This window comes from Macaca fascicularis, chromosome 19 (assembly GCF_037993035.2).
Source record: "Macaca fascicularis isolate 582-1 chromosome 19, T2T-MFA8v1.1".
Taxonomy (NCBI): Eukaryota; Metazoa; Chordata; class Mammalia; order Primates; family Cercopithecidae; genus Macaca; species Macaca fascicularis.
The window spans coordinates 45,762,688-45,785,707 of record NC_088393.1 but is presented as its reverse complement, the minus strand read 5'-3'; the positions used below and the strand labels follow the sequence as shown (position 1 = coordinate 45,785,707).

The window sequence follows — 23,020 nt, the reverse complement described above, 5'->3', positions numbered from 1 at the left end:
CTGGGCTTGAAGCCCAGCTCTCTGTCCCACCAGTCATGTAACAGCAAGCACGTGCCTGACCCTCCCTGGGCCTCAGTTTCCTCACTTGGAAAGGAAGATAATCTGAGTTCCTGTCTTGCTGGGCTGCTTGTGAAGTGCCTGCACAGGGCCTGCTATCCTGCTGGTTCCCAGGCCCCTCTCCATCCTTCTGAATCGCTCTCTCCAGGGCCAGGGCACGGGAAGAGGGGCTTTCACAAAGCTCCCCGGGTGATTCTAAAGCACTGAGGTGCCCAGGAAACACTGTCCCTGAGCATCTCTGTAGGAACCCAAGCTCGGAGCCCAGGGACTGAATGGCAAGGTGGCTGCCAGTCTGACCCTTAGCCTTGTGGAAGCAAATGGAGAGGTCACACACTGGCTGGCTAAATGCCATGGTCTGTGACCGCGCAGACTTTTCTAGGTCATCTCGCTGCCACACCTGCTTTCCCACTGCAAGAGTCGCTGTGACCTCTGGCTGAGGGTAACGAGGTGGCCCTGACTTTCACTGGGGGGACACTCACGTCGCTGGCCAGCTTCTCGTAGTCCTCCATCAGGTGCTCGTTCTCTTGGTTGACAGCCAGCACCTTGCAGATCCGATTGGCGGCAGTTTCAGCCTGGAGGGGAGCGCACAGTCAGGGCTGCCTGGGGGCTGGCCACCCTCCCTCCTGACGGGCATGTCCCTTGAAAGCAGCTGGGTCCAAGGCCCACAGAACTCCTCACAGAGGGGAAGGAGAGGAAGCACAGTTCCCGTGAGATGGTGCCCTGTCCCAACAGGCCTTGTTGGCATCCTCACTGCTAACTGCAAAATGCCCCTGGGTCCAGAGAGCCCAGACCTGGGAGGCACCGAGGAAGGTCGGGGAGCCCTCCCACTGCTGCTCGCAAACCCTCTAGTGCCCCACACAGAGGAGAGTGAGGCTGGATGGGTTGGCTGTGCTGGACCTAAGACCGTGGAGGAGTCTCTCCCGGTGGGAAGGTGAATGGATGGGAAGCCGAAAGCTGGAGAGCTGGGGGCAGCAGAGCAGAGGCGCCCGGGCCCCGGAGGAGCCTGGTGGTCCATGCACAGGAGCACACTCAGGCCTGTCCTCTCTCCTGCCTTGGAGGCAGGGTTAACAGGAGCTCCAGGGGGCAAAAGTCACCATCCATGGGGCAGAAAAGCACTGGGGCTTTGGAGGGTGAGAGTGGTGGACATAGTCCCTGGGCCTGAACTACAGGAGAGCATCCTGCCCTGTCCTGCTGTGGGGCAGTGAACAGTGTAGAGGAGGCGGGGGGTGCACACAGGGAGAGGAAAGACCAGGTACCTTTCAGGAAGCACAGAAAGGGTCCAAGAGGAGGAGTTGAAACGGCAACAGAACAGGAACAGAAAGAATGAGGAGGGTCTACAGAGTGATGGGGAAGGAAAATGGAGAGGCTTGGCCAATGGCTCAGAGCCAGCGCTGCAGGCAGCGATGCCCAGCCTCTCCCCTGCACGCACGGCACCTGGAGACAGGCGGGGAGGCGGCAGCTGGGGCTCATGTGAGTGCACACACACACACGTGCACACCCCACGCCATGCTGCGGGACACACACCCAGGGCCCCAGGCGGTGCTCCTCAGAAATGAGGTCCAGGAGGTTCCTCGGCCAAGGAACATGGGCCCCAGACCAGTGTGGAAAAAACAGCCAGGGCTGCAGCTTGTGGGGGTCACAGAGGTCAGTCCCTGACTCCTAACTGGGCAGCGAAAACTGGCACCCGAAACTCAAGTCCACTCTGTGAGCACGGGGCTGCCACAGGGCAGGGGAATCATGTTTCACTGCTGAGTTCCCACATCCAGCTTAGGGCTTGGTGCACTGCTGGTGCTCAGGGTTGCTGAATGAGTGAGTGAATAAAGGAACGAGGTGGGAACGCTTCGGTGACTGGAAATAAACGATCAGGACAGAATGGGCACACCAGCGCTAGGCCTGGGGTTCACTCTGCATTTACGAAACACGAACCCTAGAGAGCACTCTTGCAAGAGCTCGGACTGGGTCTCTGGGGAAACCACGTGGCTGTCCTGAGGAGCACACAGGGACCCAGCACTTTCCTTCCCAACCGGCCAGCACCCTGCAGCCAGGCCTCCGCTACCCCCTCAGGAGAGGGGCCGGTGACAAGCCTCCAGGCCTAGCACCTCAGCACCCACCCATGCTGTCCTGGGCTCGCATGCCAGTCCCTGCTCCCCCAAATCTCTCAGCGCCTCCACACTGGAGTTCAGCCTTAAGCACAGAGGAGCAGTGTGGGTAGAAGGAAAAGCAATCTGACGAGGCCATGTGGTGGGCAGGGGGCTGGCTCAGGGCCCGTAGGGGTGAGTCCAACGGCAAACATGCTGTTAGTTGGGATCTATGGTGACGAATCGTCCACTGCTGCTGGTCCCTGCCCATCTTCCTGCCGGGGTGTGGGTCAGGGGTCCTCCCTCCACCCTCTTGGCCCGTGCCCTCTAGCAGAACACTCCAAACACAAGCTCCAATCGCCTGCTGAGGAGGTGAAGAGGCCTTTCTGGCCTGAGGTTGGGAAGAACCACACTCCCCACCACTGTGACTCCCCCGGCTGCTTACAAGGCACCTGCCGTGCCAGACACTGTGCTAAGCCCTTTGCCTGCTTGTTTCACGCCCAGAGCAATCCTATGAGACTGAACTACAGCAATGCCCATCTCACAGATAGGGTAGCTGAGGTCAAGTGACCTACCCAAGGTCACAGTACCAAGAGGTGGCAGAGTGGGGCCAAGCCAGACTGACGGTGGGTAATGGACTTGCTAGATTGGGGGTTCGAAGCAGGGGGTCTACAGAAGGTACAGCCCCTGCCTTCTAGCTTTAGGAACAGCTCTCTGTTTCCCTAAAATTTAACTCCTCTTCTCTCAAATGGGGCTAACTGCGCCTAGCCCTCCTAGGGGTGTGCACAGGGGCCCTCTGGAAGCCTGTGCATGTGAACGGCTTGGAGAGCGCCTAGTATGCAGTACATGCTCAGTAAACAAGAAGCAATTCCACCTCCTCCTTTGCACCTGTGCCAACTACTGACACCAAAGCAGGCATCGGGAGTGTTGCCTGAAGTACTTCACAGACCACAAGGCAAGCGGGGGGAGCAGTGCTTGGGCCTCTGCGTGAACGTTGAGGGCCCAGCAGGAGCCACGGGGCAGCATGAGGTCAGCCGGGCGCATGAGGGCGGCTGCTGGCACGCACCCTCTGCGGGCTCTGTCTGGCCTCTGGAAGGCCGAGACCGTGAGTGCAGGTTGGGCTGCACACGCTGAGCCTTTCCTGGCAAGAAGGAGCTGCAGAACTGGGGTAAAGCCCAGTGCTCCCCATGAAAGGGCCCGGCAGGGGCAGGCAGGTGGTACAGATGATGGACAGGGCAAGTGGGAACGCTGGGCGGTCAAATCCCAGCTCTGCCATTGACTGATGTAGGGCTTCAGTTTCTCCGCCTGAGAGCCTGGGATGCCACTACCCACCTCCCAGGGTGGGCTGTGTTCAGAGAAGGTCTGTGGCTCCTCAGCACAGGCCCAGCACCAGCCAGGCGGGAAACCTGCCCCAGGGGACCCTGCCCCAGGGGACCCTTCCGAGTCAGAGCCCAGCAGGGTCAGTCTGTGTGGTGTGGTGGCCCGCAGCCTGGCCAGGGCTCCAACCACAGATGGCCGGCGGTGACGCAAGGGCAGTGGTGAAGGCAGGTCTGCAGCCCCAGCAGCGAGGTGTGCCCGGCCCAGCTCACCTTCTGAGCCCCCGAGAAAGCGTGGTAGAAGCAGGACACGTAAGTCATGATGGCCTTCTCATCTGGCCTCAGAGTACCCACAATATCTGCACAGAGAGAGAGAGAAAGAGAGAGAGAGGCAGGAGAGAGTGAAAGATGCAGGGAGGGCGGCCGGGCCGGCCCGAGGCTCATGCGGGAGGAAGAGCGCTTGCTCTGGACTGGAAGCCAGCCCCAGGCCTGCGTGGACATGCCTTGCGGGGTTTTGTGGAGTCCAAATGGGGTGCATTCCTTTTCTAACCAGGCCTGGGCTGGAGACAGACTAGCCGTGAGCCCTATAAAGGCAGCTTTGTTTTGGGCTGGAGGAGTCAGTTGCTAAATGATCTGTCTGAAAATGTGAGTGAGCACCTACCACCACGGAGTAAGACCCTTAGGGTCTCCCGTGGCCCTAAGTAAAACAAGAATTCCTTATCCCACACCACAAGGGTCTTGTGGGGCCTGGTCCATCACTGCTTGTCACTGCTTGTCACTCACTCCTCTCTAGCTGGTCCTTGAAAAAGCCAAGCTTCTTCCTGTCTCAGTGCCTTCGCCATGCTTCACCTTCTGCCTGGAACACCCGTGCCCCAGGCTGCATCTAGCAGCTCCTGCTGCAAGCACCTGCTCACGACACCCCTCCATGTTGACAGTGCCAGCTGCAGGTCACCCCAGTCATCTCTGTCCCCCCATCGAGCCCCATGTTCTCTATTCCACTCCTGTGACAGGCCAGGTGTGTCTCTCTCACTAGCATGGAAGTACCCTGAGAGCAGGGACCTTGCCTGACCCAGTCACCAGGGTATCCTCAATGCCTGGAAAAGCCTGGCACAGACGAGGTACCCGACAGGTGTGTGAGCTAAGGCTGAGGGGGCAGCAACACCAGGGAGCAGGGGGTGGCTTCCAGTCAGAGAGAGGCCACTGCTGTCTGCAAGAGAAATGAGGTGAGCACGGGAGGTGAGAGGCAGCGGCGGCATTGCGCGGTGGCGGCGAGGAGGGCCTGCCTGGCCCTGCCCGGTACCTTCTGCGCTCCCGAAAAGGCATGGTAGAAGCTGGACACATAGGTCATTATGGCCTTCTCGTCGGGGCGGGCCGTGTTCACGATGTCTGCAAGTGAACGACAAGGGTTAAACTGCCCGAGGCAGGCGGGCGGGGTGGAGGCCTCACTCACTGGGAGCCACGGCCTTAGGGGAGAGGGACCCGCAGAGTGACTGTGACTTGGGTGGGCTCAGCCACACCCTCAGCCCCGCCCTCTTCCATGGCTCTGGAAAGGACAAGCCTGTGGGAAGCGGATTAAAATGAGGCCACTTTTGTTCTCTGAGAATGGCCTCAAGGAGCAGCAGGACAGTCAACTCCAAGGGCCACCAGAGGCCAGAGACACAGGTCCCTGCTGGGGCAGTGCATGGCTGGGAAACGGAGCAAAGCCGGAAAGGAAAAAACAAAACACTCCACTTTGGCAGGCTCCATACTCCATGCCTGCTGCAGGTAGGGAAGGAGAGGCCAGGCTTGCTCGCAGGAAGCCTCGAGCGCCCCTCCTCAGCCACCTTGCCCCTCCCGGGCCCTGTGGAGATGCAGTCTCAGGAGAGCTGATCCTTCAGCTCCCCCTTCCCATACCCTTCTCCATCCCTGAAGGAATCTGGCCAGCCCAGGATGTCCTCGCTTCGTCTCCCAGGGCAACACGGCTGTCCCGAGTTCACTCGGAATCATTCAGCCCTTCTCGCTGGCTCTGCCAGCTCCCCGAGGTGACCCAAAGCTCTGACGTGCCCACAGGCCCTTGCCCGAGGCCAGCCCTGGACAGATAAGGCCATCAGGAAGCACAGCGCTGGCTGAACAGATGACTCACCCTCTGCATCCAGCATCTTGGGGATGTCGAGGTATTTCTCAGCCACTTCGAAGGCATTGTTCAGGTTGGTAACAGGGTCGTCCTGGAAGGAGGCAAGTGGGGACAGCAACAAGAACTCTGTCAGGGCAGGGTGTGGGAGTAGGAGGCAGGCAGGGCTGGCCCAGAGGGAGAGACCCGGGAAGGCTAGGGCTGCGGGTTTCTTCAGGCAGTTCTCGGCCATGTGTGGGGTGTGAGCGGGAGGGCACCGATTGGATAAATTCAATTCCTACTCACAGGAGTGCTTCGTGAAATCTTTGGGGGACAAACCATGGGCTTTTTCTCCAGAAAAATGCAGGTGTACCCTTTTCATACAATTTCCAGCCACCCACAGACTCTAGATTAAGCCCCCTGCCCTAAACCCTGGTTTTCATGTTGACTGGAAGATGTGGGCCAGACCCGAGAGAGCACTGGGGACTGGGTAAGGAGAGCAAACCGAGAGCTCCCAGGTCCCAACCACCCTGAAGTGTCCCCCAGCCCCCTCAAGGGCTCCCCACTGCTTACAGGACTAAAGCCCACTGCACCCCAAGTCTCCCTGGCCGGGACCTAGCGCTCTTGCTCGCTGTGGCTGGAATGGGCTGGGTGCCGTCTGGTGCCTCCCCTAGGAAGCCCTCCTCTGGCTCTAAGCTGCCTCTTCTTCTGGGGCCCTTCCGGGCTCCTGCTGGCTCGGGGTGCACTAGCCTCCTCCGCAGCACTGCTCTGACCTCATGCCCTGCCACCCCATTCAGCCTGAGCACATGTGCATGGCCTTGTGTGGTGCTTTGCTTTGGACACAATTTTTGTCCTGCCTTCCCCCATGAGGCTGGCAGCTTCTGGTGGGCAAGGCCTGGGTTCATACAGGCTTTGTATAGGCAAATGAGAGCAGGACCCTGTATGGGCAACATGGGCTAGTGATGGTTTGGAATTCCTTGCCCTCTGCCCCTTTGGGCAGAGGAGGTTCTAGAATCCAGAAGGTTGAGGAAGGGGAGTTATAAAGCATGGCTGGCCAGGCCCTTAAATAACCCCGGGTTGGTTGCAGTGTCATAGAGGGAGAGTGGACAGTCCCCGAGGGGAATAAGGGAGGTGAGAGTCAGCCACCAAGCCAGAGGTCGCGGGAAGCCTGCACAAGGCTCTCCCAGGCCACCCATCTGCATGCAGAACCGGGATCTGGAGGCTGGCGATGGATGGACATGGGGATGGTGACCCAGAGTTAGGGGGTCAGACAGGGCGCGTCTGTGGGCCATCAAGGGGAGCTCGAGACACCCACCTTCCTCAGCTTGTCATACTCAATCAGCTCTGGTCTGTGCCGGTGGATCAGGGCATTGAAGGCAAGACCGTCCTTCCAGCTGAGGAAGGAAAGGCAAAGGTTATAGGAAGGCCCGCTCACTGTCACAGAGTGCCGTATGGCCCTGCGCACCCGCAGCAATGACTAATTCTCATTCACTGAGGTCTGGCCTGTGCCAGGCACTGCATGGAGACGGTGTGGCAGAGAGGCTGCGAGCATGACCTCTGGGGCCAGGCAGTCTGAGATCAAATCCTGACTCTTCTGCCTACTGACAGCGTGATCTCGGGTAAGCCAGGCTATCTCGGTGTCCACATCTGTACGATGGGGATAGTGACATACCTGCTACGTAGGGCTGCTGTGCGGACTAAATGAGTAAATGCTTGGATCAGTGCCTGACTCATGACAACTGCTTTATAACTGCTAGCACCTTCCATGGGAGGCCGCCCTGAACCGGACAGACCACTTCAGGGGAGGTGGCCACTGCAGGAGGCTGGTGCCTGTGCTGTGTGGCCTCCACACCCTGGTGGACCTGACTTACAGGAAGGCCAGTCCGTGGGCTGGCTAAATGCCAGGATTTCGCTTGGCACGCAGGTCTCTGGAGGAGAGGGACCTCCCCAAGGCCACAAGTTGGTCAGTTACAAGCTAGATGGGTCACATTCTCCTCCCTGAGACCCTTTAAGGGTTGGTTCCCTCTGAGGTCAAGCTCGATGTCACCTCCTCAGAAAGGCCACCCAGGGAGCTTTCTTCCTCTGACTTCCCTGTCTGGGTGCAGCACTTCTCACTGAAGTTATGCTGCGGGATTACTGGCCACTGTGTTCAGAGCTGGTCCCGCGCTGTGGCGTAAACTTCCCACAAATGGGGACTTTGTTTGGGTGCCACTGTATCTCCACTAGTGGCATGCAGTGGGCATGCTAGATACTTACTAGTTGAAGAAAATGAATGGAAGCTATAGGAAGATTCAGTCAGTTAGTGGCAGGGAAAAAAAGGAGACACGCAGAGAAGAGTGACCAAGGGAGGGACCACATGCTATCAGGGTGAGCACGATAGGAAAAGCCCTCTGCACCCAGCGAGGGGCCCTGAGAGCCTGAAGCCGCTGCATATCCCACGAGGCCCTGCTCTTCATTCCTGTGCGGGCCATCCAGGAGACTCAGAGGGTGGAGCCACAGGGCAAACTGGATTTGACCTCAGGGCCGCCCCCAGAGCCAGTGTTCCCAAACACTGGGCAGGCCCGCCTCTTGCCACCCCCTGGACCGCATGCGGCACTGCCCATGCCCGCCTCAGCTACGGCAATGGTGGACATGTCTCATCTCCCACTCACTTTGAGGGAAGCAGGTTCATGGCGGAGCTGAGGCTTGTTCATCTTAGCAGCCACAGAGCACATTTTTCCCCAACACAAAATTCAATAGCAACTCTAAAAACAATTCACTCTTGAGCTGTCAAAATAAAGAGGCCAGGAGTAGGCAGTGGCTCACATCTGTAATCCCAGAACTTTGGGAGGCCGGGGTAGGAGGACTGCTTGAGCTCAGGAGTTCAAGTCCAGCCTGGGCAACACAGGGAGACCCCGTTCCTACTAAAAATGAAAATAAAAAATTAGCCAAGTGTGGCTGCGTGCACCTGCAGTCCCAGCTACTTGGGAGGCTGAGACAGGAAGACCACTTGAGCCCAGGCCAAGGCAGCAGGGACGAGCGACTGCACCACTGCACTCCAGCCTGGGCGACAGCACAAGACCCTGTCTCAAAAATGAAGAGCTTTATTGTTGCTTCTGAGAGTCACCTTGCCTGGGGACGAAGAAGGTTCTATTAGGCCAGCGAGAGGGCTGACCTTACGGCCTTCAGCCAGGATGGCTGGGAAACTGCCTCCTCTTCCTCAGAGAGGACCAGGTGACTTTCCCATGGGCTTGTAGGGCCCATGGCCAGGGAGGGGCTGACTGAGGGCTGGCATCTCACAGACCATGACAAAAACACAGGAAACAAAGTAGGTGGAAGGAAGGATCTCAGGTTCCTAGAGGAAGGGAGAGGATGAGCAGGACTGGTGCTCACCTAATGTGGAAGTTCTGCACATTGACGTTCTTATACGGGGCTGTCTTTCTCTGGCACCAGAGAAGAAGCCCTTCCTTGGCCGAGGTCTCTGCAAAACACACAAAGACAGTGAGCACTGGCTCAAAAATAAACCCTCAGAACTCAGCCCAAGTTGGATGGGACTTTCAGCCTCAGGACTAGGGGTCAAACAAAACCCAAGGGGAGAGGACATCAGTCCTAACAACAGCAGCAGTGATAGCAGTGAGACAGCTACTCCCATTCCGGATGCAGACGGATGCTGCCAGGCCCAACTGCCAGGACACACAGCCCTGCTTAATCCTCATGGCCCCAAGGAGAGTCGCTTGACCAGGGCTGCCCCAGGAGGTGGTGGTGTCAGGGCCTGAATCTGTGCCGTGTGCCTGGCCACCAAGCCCGTGCCTTTCACCACCAGAACACACTGCAGACAAGCCCTTGACACCGGCCTTGGCCTCTTTTGAACAAGGTGAAAAGTCAGCTGTGGAGAAGCCCAGGGGGCCCTTCTGTTCCCCGTGGATAGCTCAGCTGTCCTCACAGACTGGGAGCCCTTCAACGGCAGGAAGCACATCTCTCCCGGTCATCACTGCGACCCGGCACCTGGGAGCTCCTGCACGCTGGCCCAGGTGGCTCTGCCCATCCTGTGTGCACACAGGTGCTTGAAGGGAAGCAAAATCGTCCATTCCTGGACGGCATGAGATCATAATGGGTCCATGGGGACCAAGTTTCAAGGACGGGGATGTTGAGCAAACACAGAACCAGGCCCAGGCCCAACTCTCTCACTAGTCTGTTCTGGGACTTGGGTTCCTGGACTGTAAAACGGGCCCAGCTATCCTTGCCCATCTCATGAGGGTGGCATGAGGGTCCACTGAGATGAGGCTGCAAGAGCAAAGGCACTCAGAGGGCACTGGAGCCAAGAGGTGGGCGGCTGGGAGGAGCCCCCCTTCACCTGCCACCCACTGACTACTCCTGCAAAGGTCAGGCCCTGTGAGCGACCCCAACGAAGCAGGAAGAGGCTTGAAGCATGAAGACCACACTTCAGCTCTCCTCTAACCTGCCCTGACTCAGGTGGGAAGCGGGCGCAGTACAGGTGGCTCTCACCTTCCACGGAGATGTCCTGGATGGCGAACCTAAGGATGATGGTCCAGATCATTCCCAGGGTCATCTTTGCGTTGCCGTCCACAATCTCTGCACGCAGGGAAGGGGGCAGAGGACAGAAAGTCGTTAAAACCAAAGTGAGGCTCCTCTGCCCAATCTGAAGGTGACCTTCCAGCCCCATCTAGAGAAAGGCTCCAAACCACCCCCGGCTGCATCTCCCAGGCCCGTCCTCCTCCCTCTCTCAGGAGAAAATGCATGGAACAATCTCTGGGCAGCGCTGTTCCAGAGCCTCCTGCTACTGAGTGCCTGCAGGCTTCTGGCCACAAGGGTCCCTGGCCCCGCAGCCAGCTCCTTCCCCCGACCCAACTCAAAAAACCACTCCTCCAAGAGGCCAGTCTCAGGTGTGTGGCCTCTGTTCACACCTCTCTCAACTCTCCGTGCTCTGTACATTTCTGCCTTCATCTGCATACCTCCTGACTACAGGGGAGCACCGCAGGCCCATGCTCTCAGGGCAAAGGTAGTCTTTTTCATCTCTCAGTCAGCAAATGTACACTACATTATTATTTATTGCAAATCTGTCCACTTCCTTCCAATCCCACTGCCAACACTCTCTTCCAAGCCACTCTCATCTCCAGAGTTCAACGAGGCTACTTCCTATGTACCCTTCCCGCCCATAATCCACATCGACACAGCAGCCAGCATGGTCGGTTTTCTTCTTCTGAGACAGGGTCTGGCTGGCTGGCTGGAGTGCAATGGTGTAGTCACAGCTCACTGCAGCCTTGACTGCCTGGGCTCAAGCAATCCTCTTGCCTCAGTCTCCCGAGTAGCTGGGACCACAGACGCACGCCACAACACCTGGTTAGTTTTTAAACTTTTTGTAGAGGCTGGGTCTTGCCGTTACCCAAGCTGGTCTCAAACTCCTGCTCAAGTGATCTTCCCGCCTTGGCTTCCCAAAGTGCTGGGACTGCAAGTGTAAGCCTCCATGCCTGGCCCACAGGGAAAAGGCTTGCCCTGAAGGCCCAGGCCCTGCCATCCTCCCAGATTTCTCTACCTGCATCCTCCGGGCAAGCCAGGCTCTTTCTTGCTTTGAGATGTTCACACCTTCTGTCCACCCACAAAGCACGCCCCTAGCCTGCAACTCTCAACTGGCTGGTCCTTCTCATCGTGCAAGCTTCTGCTTGTGCCACCTCTCACTGTGGCTTCCCTGACTGCCCGTCCCAAGGAGCTCCCCCACCCGCCACCCAGTTCCTCCCTCCCTGGCCCCTGTGCTGCCCCCAAGCCATCACTATGTGAAATCACGTGTTGGACAGGCTGTTTACTTGTTCACCATCTGCCAGCCCTCATGAGGGCGAGGCTGCTCTGACCACCACTGGATCCAGTGCCTGGAAGGCCGGTGAGGAACAAGCACGACTGCTGTGTTGTCAGGAAGGGGAGAGCACAGGCCCGAGGCCAGGTGGCCAGGCTGTACGCTTTCTGAACTAACCTAAAAACAAACATTTGCGGCCAGGTGTGGTGGCTCACACCTGTAACCCCAGCAATTTGGGAGGCTGAGGTGGGTGTGGATCACCAGAGGTCAGGAGTTTGAGACCAGCCTGGCCAAGATGGTGAAACCCTGTCTCTACCAAAAATACAAAAATTAGCCTGGCATGGTGGCAGGTGCCTGTAATTGCAGCTACTCTCCTGAGGCAGGAGAATTGCTTGAGCCCAGGAGGTTGCAGTGAGCCAAGATTCCACCATTGCACTCCAGCCTAGAAGACAAGAGTGAGACTCCATCTCAAAAAAAACAAAAAACAAAAAAAAAAACTTGCTGTAACTTCTCAAAAGAAGTGCTTGGACCACACCTTCCTCAGCCTCAGCAACTAAAGAGAAAAACTTTCTCTGCAAGGCCCAGGGCAGCTGTGTGTCTGAGGCTGGATGAGAGAAGGCAGTGCCTTATCCCGGAGTCCACCAGTCAGGCGTGCCTAGGGCAGACCTCCCCACTTGTCAACATGCCAGATGCAAGGAGCACGGCAAAGGGGCTTCCAAAGAAGACAGAGGGGCTCCACTGCTGCAACTACTCTTGGGAAGGGCTGGGCACAGGGGTGAGTTGCAGAGCTAACTGCAGAGCTGGAGGCACAGGACACCACGGGAGACCCTGCTCACTGACCTCTGAGCAGAACACTCCAGGGCAGGCTTGCTTGGAAGCAGGTGGAGAGGTCACAGAGAAGACGGGGCCCACCTTCCCCCGGGGATACACCCAGAGGAAGGGGGTGTCCATGAGCCACAGCTTTCGGGTTTTCGGAGGAGGAAATATGCTCATTCTGCTGCCCAGAGACAGGGGAGGGACCCAGTGTCCACCCTGTCCTAGGGTTCAGAGCCCCAGACCCAGAAACGGAGCAGCGCCACCTGCCCCTTAGTGGAGCGAGGCAGCTCGAGCCTCAGGAAATCTATGCTGTGCACCTCCCGAGGGCTGGGCCTGCAGAGCTGGGCAAGGCCGCAGCTCCCCAGCCCAGCGGGCACCGGTGCAGCTGGTCATGGAGGGCTTATGGAGTTCTGGTGAGGAGAGGATGGCGTTTCTCATGACACATCCACCAGCTGCTTCTCTGACCTGCAGCTGTGCCTCTGGTCCCTCTCATCACCCCTACGGGAAGCCAATAATCCCGTGAATGCCCGATCATGTGGAAGGACAGGGGGACAGCATGGGGTGGGGTTCTCAGGTGCCTTGAGCCCCAGGAACGCCTCCATTAGGCTTTGTTCCGAGGCCCCACGGTCGCAGGGACTAGGAGTGAACCAATTTGGGCATGAACAGAGAACATTTTTTTTTTTTTTTTTTTTTGAGATGGAGTCTCGCTCTGTCGCCCAGGCTGGAGTGAAGTGGCACGATCTTGGCTCACTGCAAGCTCCGCCTCCCGGGTTCACGCCATTCTCCTGCCTTAGCCTCCTGAGTAGCTGGGACTACAGGCGCCCGCCACCGCGCCTGGCTATTTTTTGTATTTTTTAATAGAGACGGGGTTTCACCGTGGTCTCAATCTCCTGACCTTGTGATCTGCCCGCCTCGGCCTCCCGAAGTGCTGGGATTACAGGCGTGAGCCACCGCGCCCGGCCCAGAGAACATTTTTAGACCAAGTTTTTCTCCAAATGAAAACTGATGACTGCCATGGGTCTCTCCTCTAACCCCTCCTGTATTTACAGACTAGCATTTGAGCAAAATAAATGCAGCTGTGAGAAGCAGAAGGCTGGAACAGAGCCCGGAGGAAAGATCCATGCAAGGACAGAAAATCTCAGGGCCTGACTGAATTTTTGGGTTGTGATTTTTTTAAACAAACACCAACCACCTCGACTGTGGCATGCAAGGCTTGGCACCCCTCCTCGCAGAGGTCCTGGGCCAGGGCAGAGCCTTGGAACTCAGTACACACATTCTGGCCCGGAGTCTTGGCCAAACTCTCAGAGCCCTGTCATTAACGGCAATTAGTTTACTTTGTTTTTCTAGAAGCTGGGACAACATGGATGTCAGGGTGAAGAATCCTTACTCTGACTAATGAGCGGAACTGTGAGCCCACGCTGCTGGGGAGCTTCTGAGCTCCATCAGACCTCGCCTGTCTCTAAAAGCGCCTGGGAGCTCAACCCAGGGGCCCCTGCTGAGAGCCTGCTGCTCTAGTGAGGCTACAGTCCTGGTTATCTACATGGGGCCCAGGAGGATCCTGGGGTGGTCAGAGGTGAAACTCTCCAAGCCTGTGCACACAGGGCAAAGTCTGGGCACTGACCTTTGGCCATGCACTCCCTGTCCCGATGCCTGACACGGGGCCTCTAGTCCCCTTCTCTGATATTGGGAAGGGCATAATGAGAAAAGTGTTCCTGGTACAGAGAGAGGCTGTGGCACGTGTTTGTTACTGTCTGCTGAGCCTGGCACAAGGAGAACCAGTAAGGGCGACCTGAGTGCAAGTCAAAACCATTCCACCCCCTACAGAAGCTGCCGCCCCCATGGTTGGGTGGGTTGCACTTCCTAGATTTGGACTGTGTCCACCGGATTTTTCCAAGAGGCTGGGGGAGCTTGTGGGCCCAGCATTGTATTAAGAGCAGTTGTTGGGATCACTGCTGAATATGTACTGAGTACATATGTACTGAGCACCCCAAGCACCCTACGACCAACAAAATTTCTCTTCAGAATGCAGATGTGCCTCAGAGCCTGAAGGTCAGAAATTGAGCAGGACCCTCACTGCTCCATCTCCAGCTCACCTTCTGCCCCGATGGAGACCAGCTTGACACCTTTGCTGGCAATAAAGTCCAGTGCTTTGTTCACGTTGTTGATTTTGTGCACTCTCATTTTCCCCCGCTCCGGCTTAGGTAACCGCTCCCCTGAGAAATGCACAAAGAGAAAAGAAGAGGGGGCGAGACAGAGAGAGAGAAAGGGAGATAGGGAGAGAAGCTTTAGAGTCTCCTCTGTTCACCAAAACCAGGTTCCCCTGCTGGACCACCAGGCCACTCCGGCCCCACCCACCCGGCCGCCGTGCAGCTGCTAAGGGGTGCCCTCTCCTCCCCAGGAGCAATGAGGCAGCTGGGTGGGCAGCGTCTCTGGGGACTGCTGTGGCCGAGCACCTGTGCCAGGGCTGGGCCGCACTGTGTGGCTGGGAGCCTCACCTGATATGACCTCCAGGAGCAACATGAGCTTCAGCCCGTCTCGGAAGTCCTCGTCGATGTTCTCGATCTGCGTGCCTGCCTTCCGCAGGTGGGAGTTGCACCACGCCGTGAAGGTCTGAGGAGGCAGAACAAAGGGTAGTGCACAGAGTCAGCCTGGCTGTCGGGCTCTTTCCACACACCTGCCGGGCTGCAGCCCTGACCTCAGGAGAACCGCAGCTGCCACGGAGCACTCACCCACACACACCGCACATGCCCGATACACACATTGTTTCTGATCCTCACAGTGACCGCGGGAGGCAGATGTGAGGAAACTGAGGCTTCAGGTGATTAATGACCCACCACGAGACCATCCAGGTGGTAAGTGGCAGAGCTTGGATTTGAACCCAAGTCTGTCAATTTTGGCAACATGTGCTTTTTCCACACCCCCAAGCTGCCTCAAGGAAGACCAGTACAAACATCAGACTGGTGCCTCAGCCCACCACCGGCTCACTTGGTCATATAAACATGACTGAGCACCAGGCTCGGTAGTGTGGAATCAACAGGTCGGGCTCCTGCCCTCACGGGGCTTGTTTTCTTGATGAAGGCCAGCCCTTCATCTGCCAGCCAGACCCACGTGCCCCAGCTGGACCCTGGCTTCCTTGACCGGCGGCTGCTCTTCTCAGGCAGGAGCTCAGGCTGCCGCGTTCCAATCACGTGCACAGATACAACCCAGAACAGAAAAGTGGCAGGAAAAGAAAAGCTCCCATAAACGCAGGATTTCCTCAAGTCTCTCTTCGAGCTTGGGCAGCCCAGCAGCAAGCCCTCCCAGGAAAGGCCAGGAACACAGACCCTCTGAGCCCTGGGCATATGCCTACACGCCTGTGTCGTCTGGCTTTCTGTGAGCAAGATGCCGCCGCCCCTCTCTCTCCTGGAGAACATGCCATGCCCCATCCCTCCTATTCTTTTGTTGTTGTTGAGATGGAGTCTCACTCTGTCACCCAGGCTGGAGTGCAGTGGCGCAATCTTGGCTCACTGCAACCTCCACCTCCCGGGTTCGAGCAATTCTCATGCCTCAGCCTCCTGAGTAGCTGGGACTACAAGCGTATGCCAACACGCCCAGTTAATTTTTGTATTTTTAGTAGAGATGGGGTTTTACCATGTTGGCCAGGCTGGTCTTGAACTCCTGGCCTCAAGTGATCCACCCGCCTCAGTCTCCCAAAGTGCTGGGATTATAGGCATGAACCACCGCACCCGGTTCCTATTTTTTTTTTTTTTTTTTTGAGACGGAGACTCGCTCTGTCACCCAGGCTGGAGTGCAGTGGCCAGATCTCAGCTCACTGCAAGCTCCGCCTCCCGGGTTCACGCCATTCTCCGGCCTCAGCCTCCCGAGTAGCTGGGACTACAGGCGCCCGCCACCTCGCCCGGCTGGTTTTCTTTGTATTTCTTAATAGAGACGGGGTTTCACCGTGTTAGCCAGGATGGTCTCGATCTCCTGACCTCGTGATCCACCCGTCTCGGCCTCCCAAAGTGCTGGGATTACAGGCTTGAGCCACCGCGCCCGGCCCCCGGTTCCTATTTTTAAGACTCAGTGCAGCTTAGAGGCTGGAAGGCAAGTGGGAGGCAGGCCCCCCTCACCAGGATTAGGCAGCCGCATCTAAGGAAAATGTTTCGGAGGACCAACTGGAAGGGAAGGAGGGTACTAAACAAGAAGTCTAAGTCCCTGGCCCTAACAGACCAACGATGCTGACAGGGCATAGGTACACCCAAGCACGGAGCATGCAGCCTCCTGGTGGTGCCCAGCTACTCAGCCCCCTGCAAGCTGGGGCATGCTCATAGACATTAGAGCCACAGAAGATCTCAGATCAGTTAACGTCAACACGCCCAGGCGCCTTCAGGGAAACCAGCCTACGCACCCTCCTGCAACAGGGCCTGGGAAAAACCCCAAGTGTCTGCTTCTTATAGGAACCCCTGTACCCCACCCTCTCCATCTGCAGGGGCCAGTGTAGAAGTGGGCAGACAGCCAGGGACACACAAGAGCACATTCCACGCCCCGGGTGCAGGCGGAGGCCATGCGGAGCACAAGGGGCTTCCACGGAGGCTCTGGCCAAGCACCATGTGTTTTGACAACTGTCGCCAGCCCTGCTCATTCAGGGAGACCCGACATAAAGCCCCTCGCAGACAAAGCAGCTGCCTAATTAATATGCCGTACCACAGTGTGGACCCAGCATGGGGCTTCCTTCCAAATCTGAACGGGGGCAAGCGCGGACAGCTAGACCACCCCTGCCCCACCTCTCGCCATGGAGAATTCCTCTACCTGGGAGACAGAGACCCGCTCCTGGTGGCACGACGCTGTTCCTCCACTAAAGATACCTCTGCTCCGCCATGTAGCCAGCCCTGGGCACCCCTCAAAAGTCAGGCCAAATGCTGTGCCTGGACGGTACCTGCACCATGGCCTCCCTGACCCGGGTCTGCCTCGGACGGCCTCCTCCCTGCAGATCGCATCACGCCCTTGCTCTCTGGTCTCTAACAGTTCTTGTCTCCCACCCTCTCATGGCTATGAGCTCCTTGAGGGGAGGGGCCCCAAAGTAGGTTCTCATTACGGAGCATACTAACTCACCTTCCCAGCCTCCCCCATACAACGCTGAATTCAGAGAGCCAGGGCAGGAACCCTGCTTACACCACTCATGCGGACATGCCACCCAACCTTCCTAACTTCCATTTCCTCCTCTGCAACGTGGGGATGAAGATCCCACCTCGGCCACGAGCAGTGTGAGGACTCAAGGTGGCCATGCCTGTAGCGTGCATGGCAGCGCTCAGGAAGTGGCAGCTCTCTGGATGGCCCTGTGCCTCCCAGGGTCTCCTCCCTCCCTGCCCTGGTCTCAGGAGTCCTGCCCACCCCTTCCACAGCATGCCTGCTCTGTCCCCGGCCCGCACTCAGCACCACGCAGCCCTTGGCATCTCTCCCGTAGCATCCCCCAGTCACTTTTAGTCTTATTGGATGTTCCATGCACATGAGCTCTCTTTCCTACCATGTGTGAGCTCCAGGGGGTGGGAAGTATGGCGCCTGCGCCTTTACAGCCCCAGAGCACTGCCAGCCTTGATGGCGGGCAGCAAGCAGGTGTGGAGCCCAGCAGCCCTGCGGAGCAGAGGGCAGCAGCAAATGGGCTGGGAAGGAAATGGCCATGGATGGTAGGCCTCTACTCTCACGTGTGCCTGAGAGCAGGCGCTGCTGGGCAGCAAAGTAGCCAAGACACATCCCACAGCCTGAGGACGCAAGAGGGCTGTTCCCCGAGGTCAAGGCCCCGTGCTCTGGTGTTGCCAGGCCCAGACCTAGGCACCTGGGCTGCAGGGAGGGCCGGGCACGTGTGCAAACAGCACCCCTCACAGCCTCAGCCTGTGTAGGCTGCTCCTGCAGGCTCTGCAGGGGCACAGACCTGGGTTTGGGTTTGAATGCCAGCCCCTTGGCTTACTCATTCCATGTTTCCAACCAAGTGACTTTACCTACTTAAGTCTGTTTCCTTCCCTGTAAGATGGATTTATCAGAATCTACCTCCTGCAGTGTGCTCTAAGAATTAAACAGGGAAAATACATTTAAAGCATCTGACAGGCTCCTTGGCATAAATTAAGAGCCAGATGAATCACACGCATGTGTGTGCATGTACACACACGCACAAGCACGCGCTGAGATCCAGTCTCTTCTCTGCAAAGGCCCTCAGACCACCCACTGGTATGTAGGGAAAATGGGATGGCAGGAGACCCTCTGTGGATGGCCCCACCCCACCCTGTGGAGGCTGTGAACAAACCTCGCCGCTTGGGTTCTGGCCGCCTGTCCTCAGAGGGGCTGCTGCACTACCCGCCCTCCATACATACACCCCACCTGTGCTCATCTTCTCTGGGTAGCAAACAAGAGCTCTGGCTTGGGCGTCACACAGGTGTGGATTCACATCTTGCCTCTGCCACTGAGGCCTCAGGCAAGCGATAAGCCTCAGTTTCCTCACTGATAAAAACCGAGAGGTTAAGATAGAGATTAAACACAAAGATGCCATGTCAATCACTCAGTGATGTGTTAAACAAGTGTCAAAGGAAGGTCCGCTCTGAAATCAATGGTAACTCTTCCGTGTGCTCTGTCTTCCTGACTGACGCAGGCAAAGCCCCAAGCACAGGTGCTCACTCGCCTGGCCTGGATGATACAGAACAGAACTCCCGCTCAGATCCGGAACTGACACAGCCTTGGTGAACCCCACTGATGTGCTCCTATCCTCACCCCATGTCTTGCTTTGCCCTGTTTTGTCCTCCTGGAAGATGAGGGGCATCTATTGACGTCAGAGGTTCACAAAGCCCTCAGCTCTGGTGAGGAGAGAGCCTGCACTCACAAGGCCACCCCTAGGAACAGGTCGACCACGACGACCACTTCTCCATGCAGAGAGGCTGGTGAGTAGGAGCTGGAGTTCGAATGGGACATTAAAAATTCATCGCTTTTTCTACTTGGTTACAAAAATAACACACTGCTTCCATCCTTCCTCTCCCTACCCGGTTTAGACTATGCTGCGTGGGGTGGATGGTGTGGAGAGGTGGTTTCTATAGATGGAGGCCCTATGCGCCCACGATGCCGCCCTCCACCATGCAGAATTCTCAGAATGTGGGCAGCCGACTTCATGATGCCCCAGGCCGCCATGGGTCCGCACCTATTCATTCCCTGGACAAGCATGTGCTGGGTGTCAGCAGAGGGCCAGGCCCTGTGCCGAATCCATAACAGTGAGCAAAAGTGGACACTCTCATGAGGCTCCAGGTCTGATCTCATTAATCAAGCAATCAGTTCACTCCAGAAATAACGCCCTTAGGAAAAGTGGTAATAACAACAGGAATAACCGCAGCAGACACTTCCACAGAGTCTACTAGGGGCAGGGACGGCTCCAGGCACTTGGTCACTTACTAATTCTCTCACCCTCGTAATCATCTCTAGAGGGAGGTGCTAGTACTACCTCCATTTTACAGATGAGGAAAAGGAGGGCCTGAGAGGTAAAGTGGCTTGCTCCCATCAGTCATGCACTAGAAAGTTACAGAGCTGGGTTTAAAGCCAGGTGCTGGGCTCCTGGGGGCCATGGGGTGTTCTGCCTAGTTTGTGTCCCCCCCCCCCGTGATGGGAGCTGAAGAATGCGGTCAGCAGGGTGGCAGGGGGGGCCGGCGGGCATCAAGCGAGTGGCGAGGCAGACACAGAAAGGTGTCCCTGAAGAGGTCATTCTCAAACTCTGAGCTGAAGGATGAGGAGTTAATAAGACAAAAATGAGGGAGACCTTCCAGGTACTGGGAAGAGCACGAGCCAAAGCCCTCCTGCAGAAGGGACAGAGCCCGCTCCGAGAAGGAAGGGAGTAAAGGAGTGAGGCTGGCACACTGGCCTCACAAGGCCATTAAGCGGTCATGCTGTCCCTGCCATGTGGGGAAAGAGCCGAAGGGGACAAGGGTCAACGTGTGATGGCCAGGAATAAAGCAGGGTGAAGAGCCCCTGAGAGAAACTCCCTCCCTTGGGAGGAAGAGGAAGGCAGAGGTGCCCTGCTGGCATGCCGAGGGAGAAATGCAAACTCAAGGTTTCTATTTCATTTGGGAGGAACCACCTTTGTGGGAGGAGGGAAAGGCAAAAAGCACTGAGCTCTCCTGGGCTTCATCATCGCGGTCATCTTCCAGGGGCAGCAGCGACTCTGACCGTCCAGAACGTGGCATTGGCCATGCCCTCAGGACCGCACCTAAGAGGCATGCACCTGCCTCACAAATACTGACTTCGAGCCCTATTATGTACTGGACACGTGAGAAAGCAAAACAGTTATCATTTATATTCTGGCCAGCCAAGCGTGGTGGCACACACCTATAATCCCAGCACTTCAGGAGGCCGAGACAGGAGGATTGCTTTAGCCCAGGAGTTCGAGACCAGCCTAGGCAACATGGCAAAACCCCATCTCTACAAAACTACAAAAATTAGCCAGGTGTGGTACTGCGTGACTGTAGTCCCAGCTACTCGAGAGGCTGAGGTGGGAAGACGGCTTGAGCCTGGGAGGCAGGGGTTGCAGTGAGCTGAGATCATGTCAGTGCACTCCAGCCTGGGTGACAGAGCCAGACCCTGTCTCAACCCATCCCCCACCAAAATTACATTCAGCACTGGGATGCGGGGGGGCATGACATATTAAAGGTAATTATGCTATAACGGCTAATTGCTAGTTCTTACTATTTACACATTAGCAATTCTTTAAAACCTCCAACCCCATGATCACAGGAGATATTATCTCCATTTGATGAGGAAACTGAGGCAGGGAGAGGTTCAGTGACTTGCTTAATGTTACACAGACACAGATGATACATACAAACACAGGGTGGGCATTCATTCCACGATGTCTGAGTAGAATGGGAGGCGCTGGTCAGTGAGGGAGAGACAGCAGAGTCAGGTCAAGAAGCCCCCAGCCAGGGCCAGGCGCGGTGGCTCGCACCTGTAATCCCAACACTTTGGGAGGCTGAGGCGGCCAGATAACTTGAGATCAGGAATTTGAGACCAGCCTGGCCAACATGGTGAAACCTCATCCTACTAAAAATACAAAAATTAGCCAGACGTGGTGGCGGGCTCCTGTAATCCCAGCTACTCGGGAAGCTGAGACGGGAGAATCGCTTGAACCTGGGAGGTGGAGGTTGCAGTGAGCAGAGATCGCGCCACTGCACTCCAGCCTAGGAGACAGACAAAGACTCCGTTTCAAAAAAAAAAAAAAAAAAAAAAAAAGAAGGCCCCACCCAGCCCAGCCCAGCCTTGGTCCCTGAGCTAGAGGTGAACTCAGAGAGCAAGGCAGGCAGAGAGGCAGGCAGGCAGGGAGGCAGGGAGGCAGGTAGGGAGGCAGGCACAGCGACGCCCGGGCAGCTCGCCTGCTTCTCAAAAGGTGGCCCCGCTGCTCCCAGCCTGTCCCTGGCCCTCCTGTGAAGGGAGCCTGCATCCAGCCCTTGACCTATCTAGGGAGGAAGGAAGGATGTGGACTCATCTGTCTTTGAGAACACATGTGAACCAAACCACAGAGAGGAGGCTTCAGAGCTCGCCCCTGCAGGCGGGCAGCCTATTAAAGAGGCTTCTCTGGTTGCTAAAATAGTACAGGGTGTGACTGGGGGGAAGGGGGGTGGAAGAACACAGAAAGGCAAGCTTGTCAGTTGAGTTGGGCTCCACGGTCACCCCTCCGTGTGCCAAGGCCCATGGTGACCCGGCTAAGGCGGGCTTTAGGGAGCCCCAAGAGCAGTTTCTGCTTTGTCACTGTGGGCTGCAGGAGGGAGATGGAGACCCAGCATCTCTGGTCATAAAGTCTTTCCTGCGTCACAGGGACCCCTCCCAGTCGCCAGGATGTGGGGCGGTAGGTGAATGAATGATGGATATTGTTCAGGAGGTGACCTAAGCACCCAGGAATGTGGCAGCAGTGGGCTTTAATGAGCCATTCATCAATGAATCCCTCCCTCAACCCGAAGAGGCAAAGCCCTCTCTACTCTGGGGCACTGACTAAGAAACAAACATTCAGCAGACACAGGGCAACCGAGTGGTTCCAGTGGGCAGGGCGATGGTGAACTGGAGGTTAGAAAGGGCCCTGGTGGGATGAGGCTGACCCAGCTGAACAAACTCGCCTTCTCTTTTCTTCCTGCCTTCCTGTTACAAAACATGTTCTCAGAACTGAAGGGGGTGGAGGGAAATGGCTATTGGAAGCTGGAATTCCACTAAGCCCAGAATAAAGAGAGTCTCTTGCAAAGTCGCTTTGAGCCTAGAAACAGGCTCGAGAGATCCCTCGGGAGGGGCGAGCAAGCCGGCTCTGCACTGTGTAGCACAGGATCCAGACCGGATTGCAGGCTTCCCTCTCCCCACCCACCAGGCTGATGCTCACATGTGGATTCCACGGACCCTGAACCTGACAAGATTTTAGAATAAACCATTTGCTGCCTCACACCACAACCCTCTTCTGCCGTGTACACTGCCCACCCGCCTAGCAGGATATCACAGGCCGACAGGCTGACCTAGGAGGACCAGCCTGCATGCATTTTCCCTAGGCTCGGAGTTGACTGCAACTGGCCACAGCCAGCCCCACCCCCAGGTACCTGGAGGCCAGACGGAGCTCCCTAGCACCCTGGGAGTTTTCAAACCTTGGCTCTGAAATACCGTGTAGGGTTTGTCGTTCCGCTGGGGCATCAGTTGCTTTGAGGGGGAGGGCGCCGTCCCACCTCCTGAACTCCCACCTTGCCTGCTGTGGCCTCTGACGCTGCCCATGGTTCCTGCTTCCACGGGTCCTTGGGAAGGGTGTCCGGGGCTTGGACACAGGGGAGGGACAGCTATTTATTCCTGGGTAGGCACCCAGCCTTCTTATCACCCATCTGGCAGGCTATTGCCAGACCTCAGG

General features: G+C 56.9%; 1 protein-coding gene across 7 annotated transcripts in view; it reads right to left on the bottom strand.

Moving 5' to 3' along the window:
- ACTN4 (actinin alpha 4) overlaps positions 1 to 23,020 on the bottom strand; it is an 84,701-nt gene that overhangs the window by 15,748 nt on the left and 45,933 nt on the right. For 3 of the 7 annotated variants that reach the window (XM_074023450.1, XM_005589127.4, XM_005589128.4), the window contains exons 2-9: positions 14,640 to 14,754; positions 14,238 to 14,357; positions 10,026 to 10,112; positions 8,913 to 9,000; positions 6,856 to 6,934; positions 5,574 to 5,655; positions 4,752 to 4,837; positions 537 to 629 (exon numbers count right to left, since the gene is read on the bottom strand). In XM_074023450.1, the coding sequence (XP_073879551.1) occupies positions 537 to 629; positions 4,752 to 4,837; positions 5,574 to 5,655; positions 6,856 to 6,934; positions 8,913 to 9,000; positions 10,026 to 10,112; positions 14,238 to 14,357; positions 14,640 to 14,754 (750 nt within the window). Of the gene's footprint in view, positions 1 to 536; positions 630 to 3,724; positions 4,838 to 5,573; positions 5,656 to 6,855; positions 6,935 to 8,912; positions 9,001 to 10,025; positions 10,113 to 14,237; positions 14,358 to 14,639; positions 14,755 to 23,020 lie in introns of all 7 variants that reach the window. The other 4 variants (XM_074023451.1, XM_015441347.3, XM_005589129.4 and 1 more) reach the window with 2 other exon arrangements.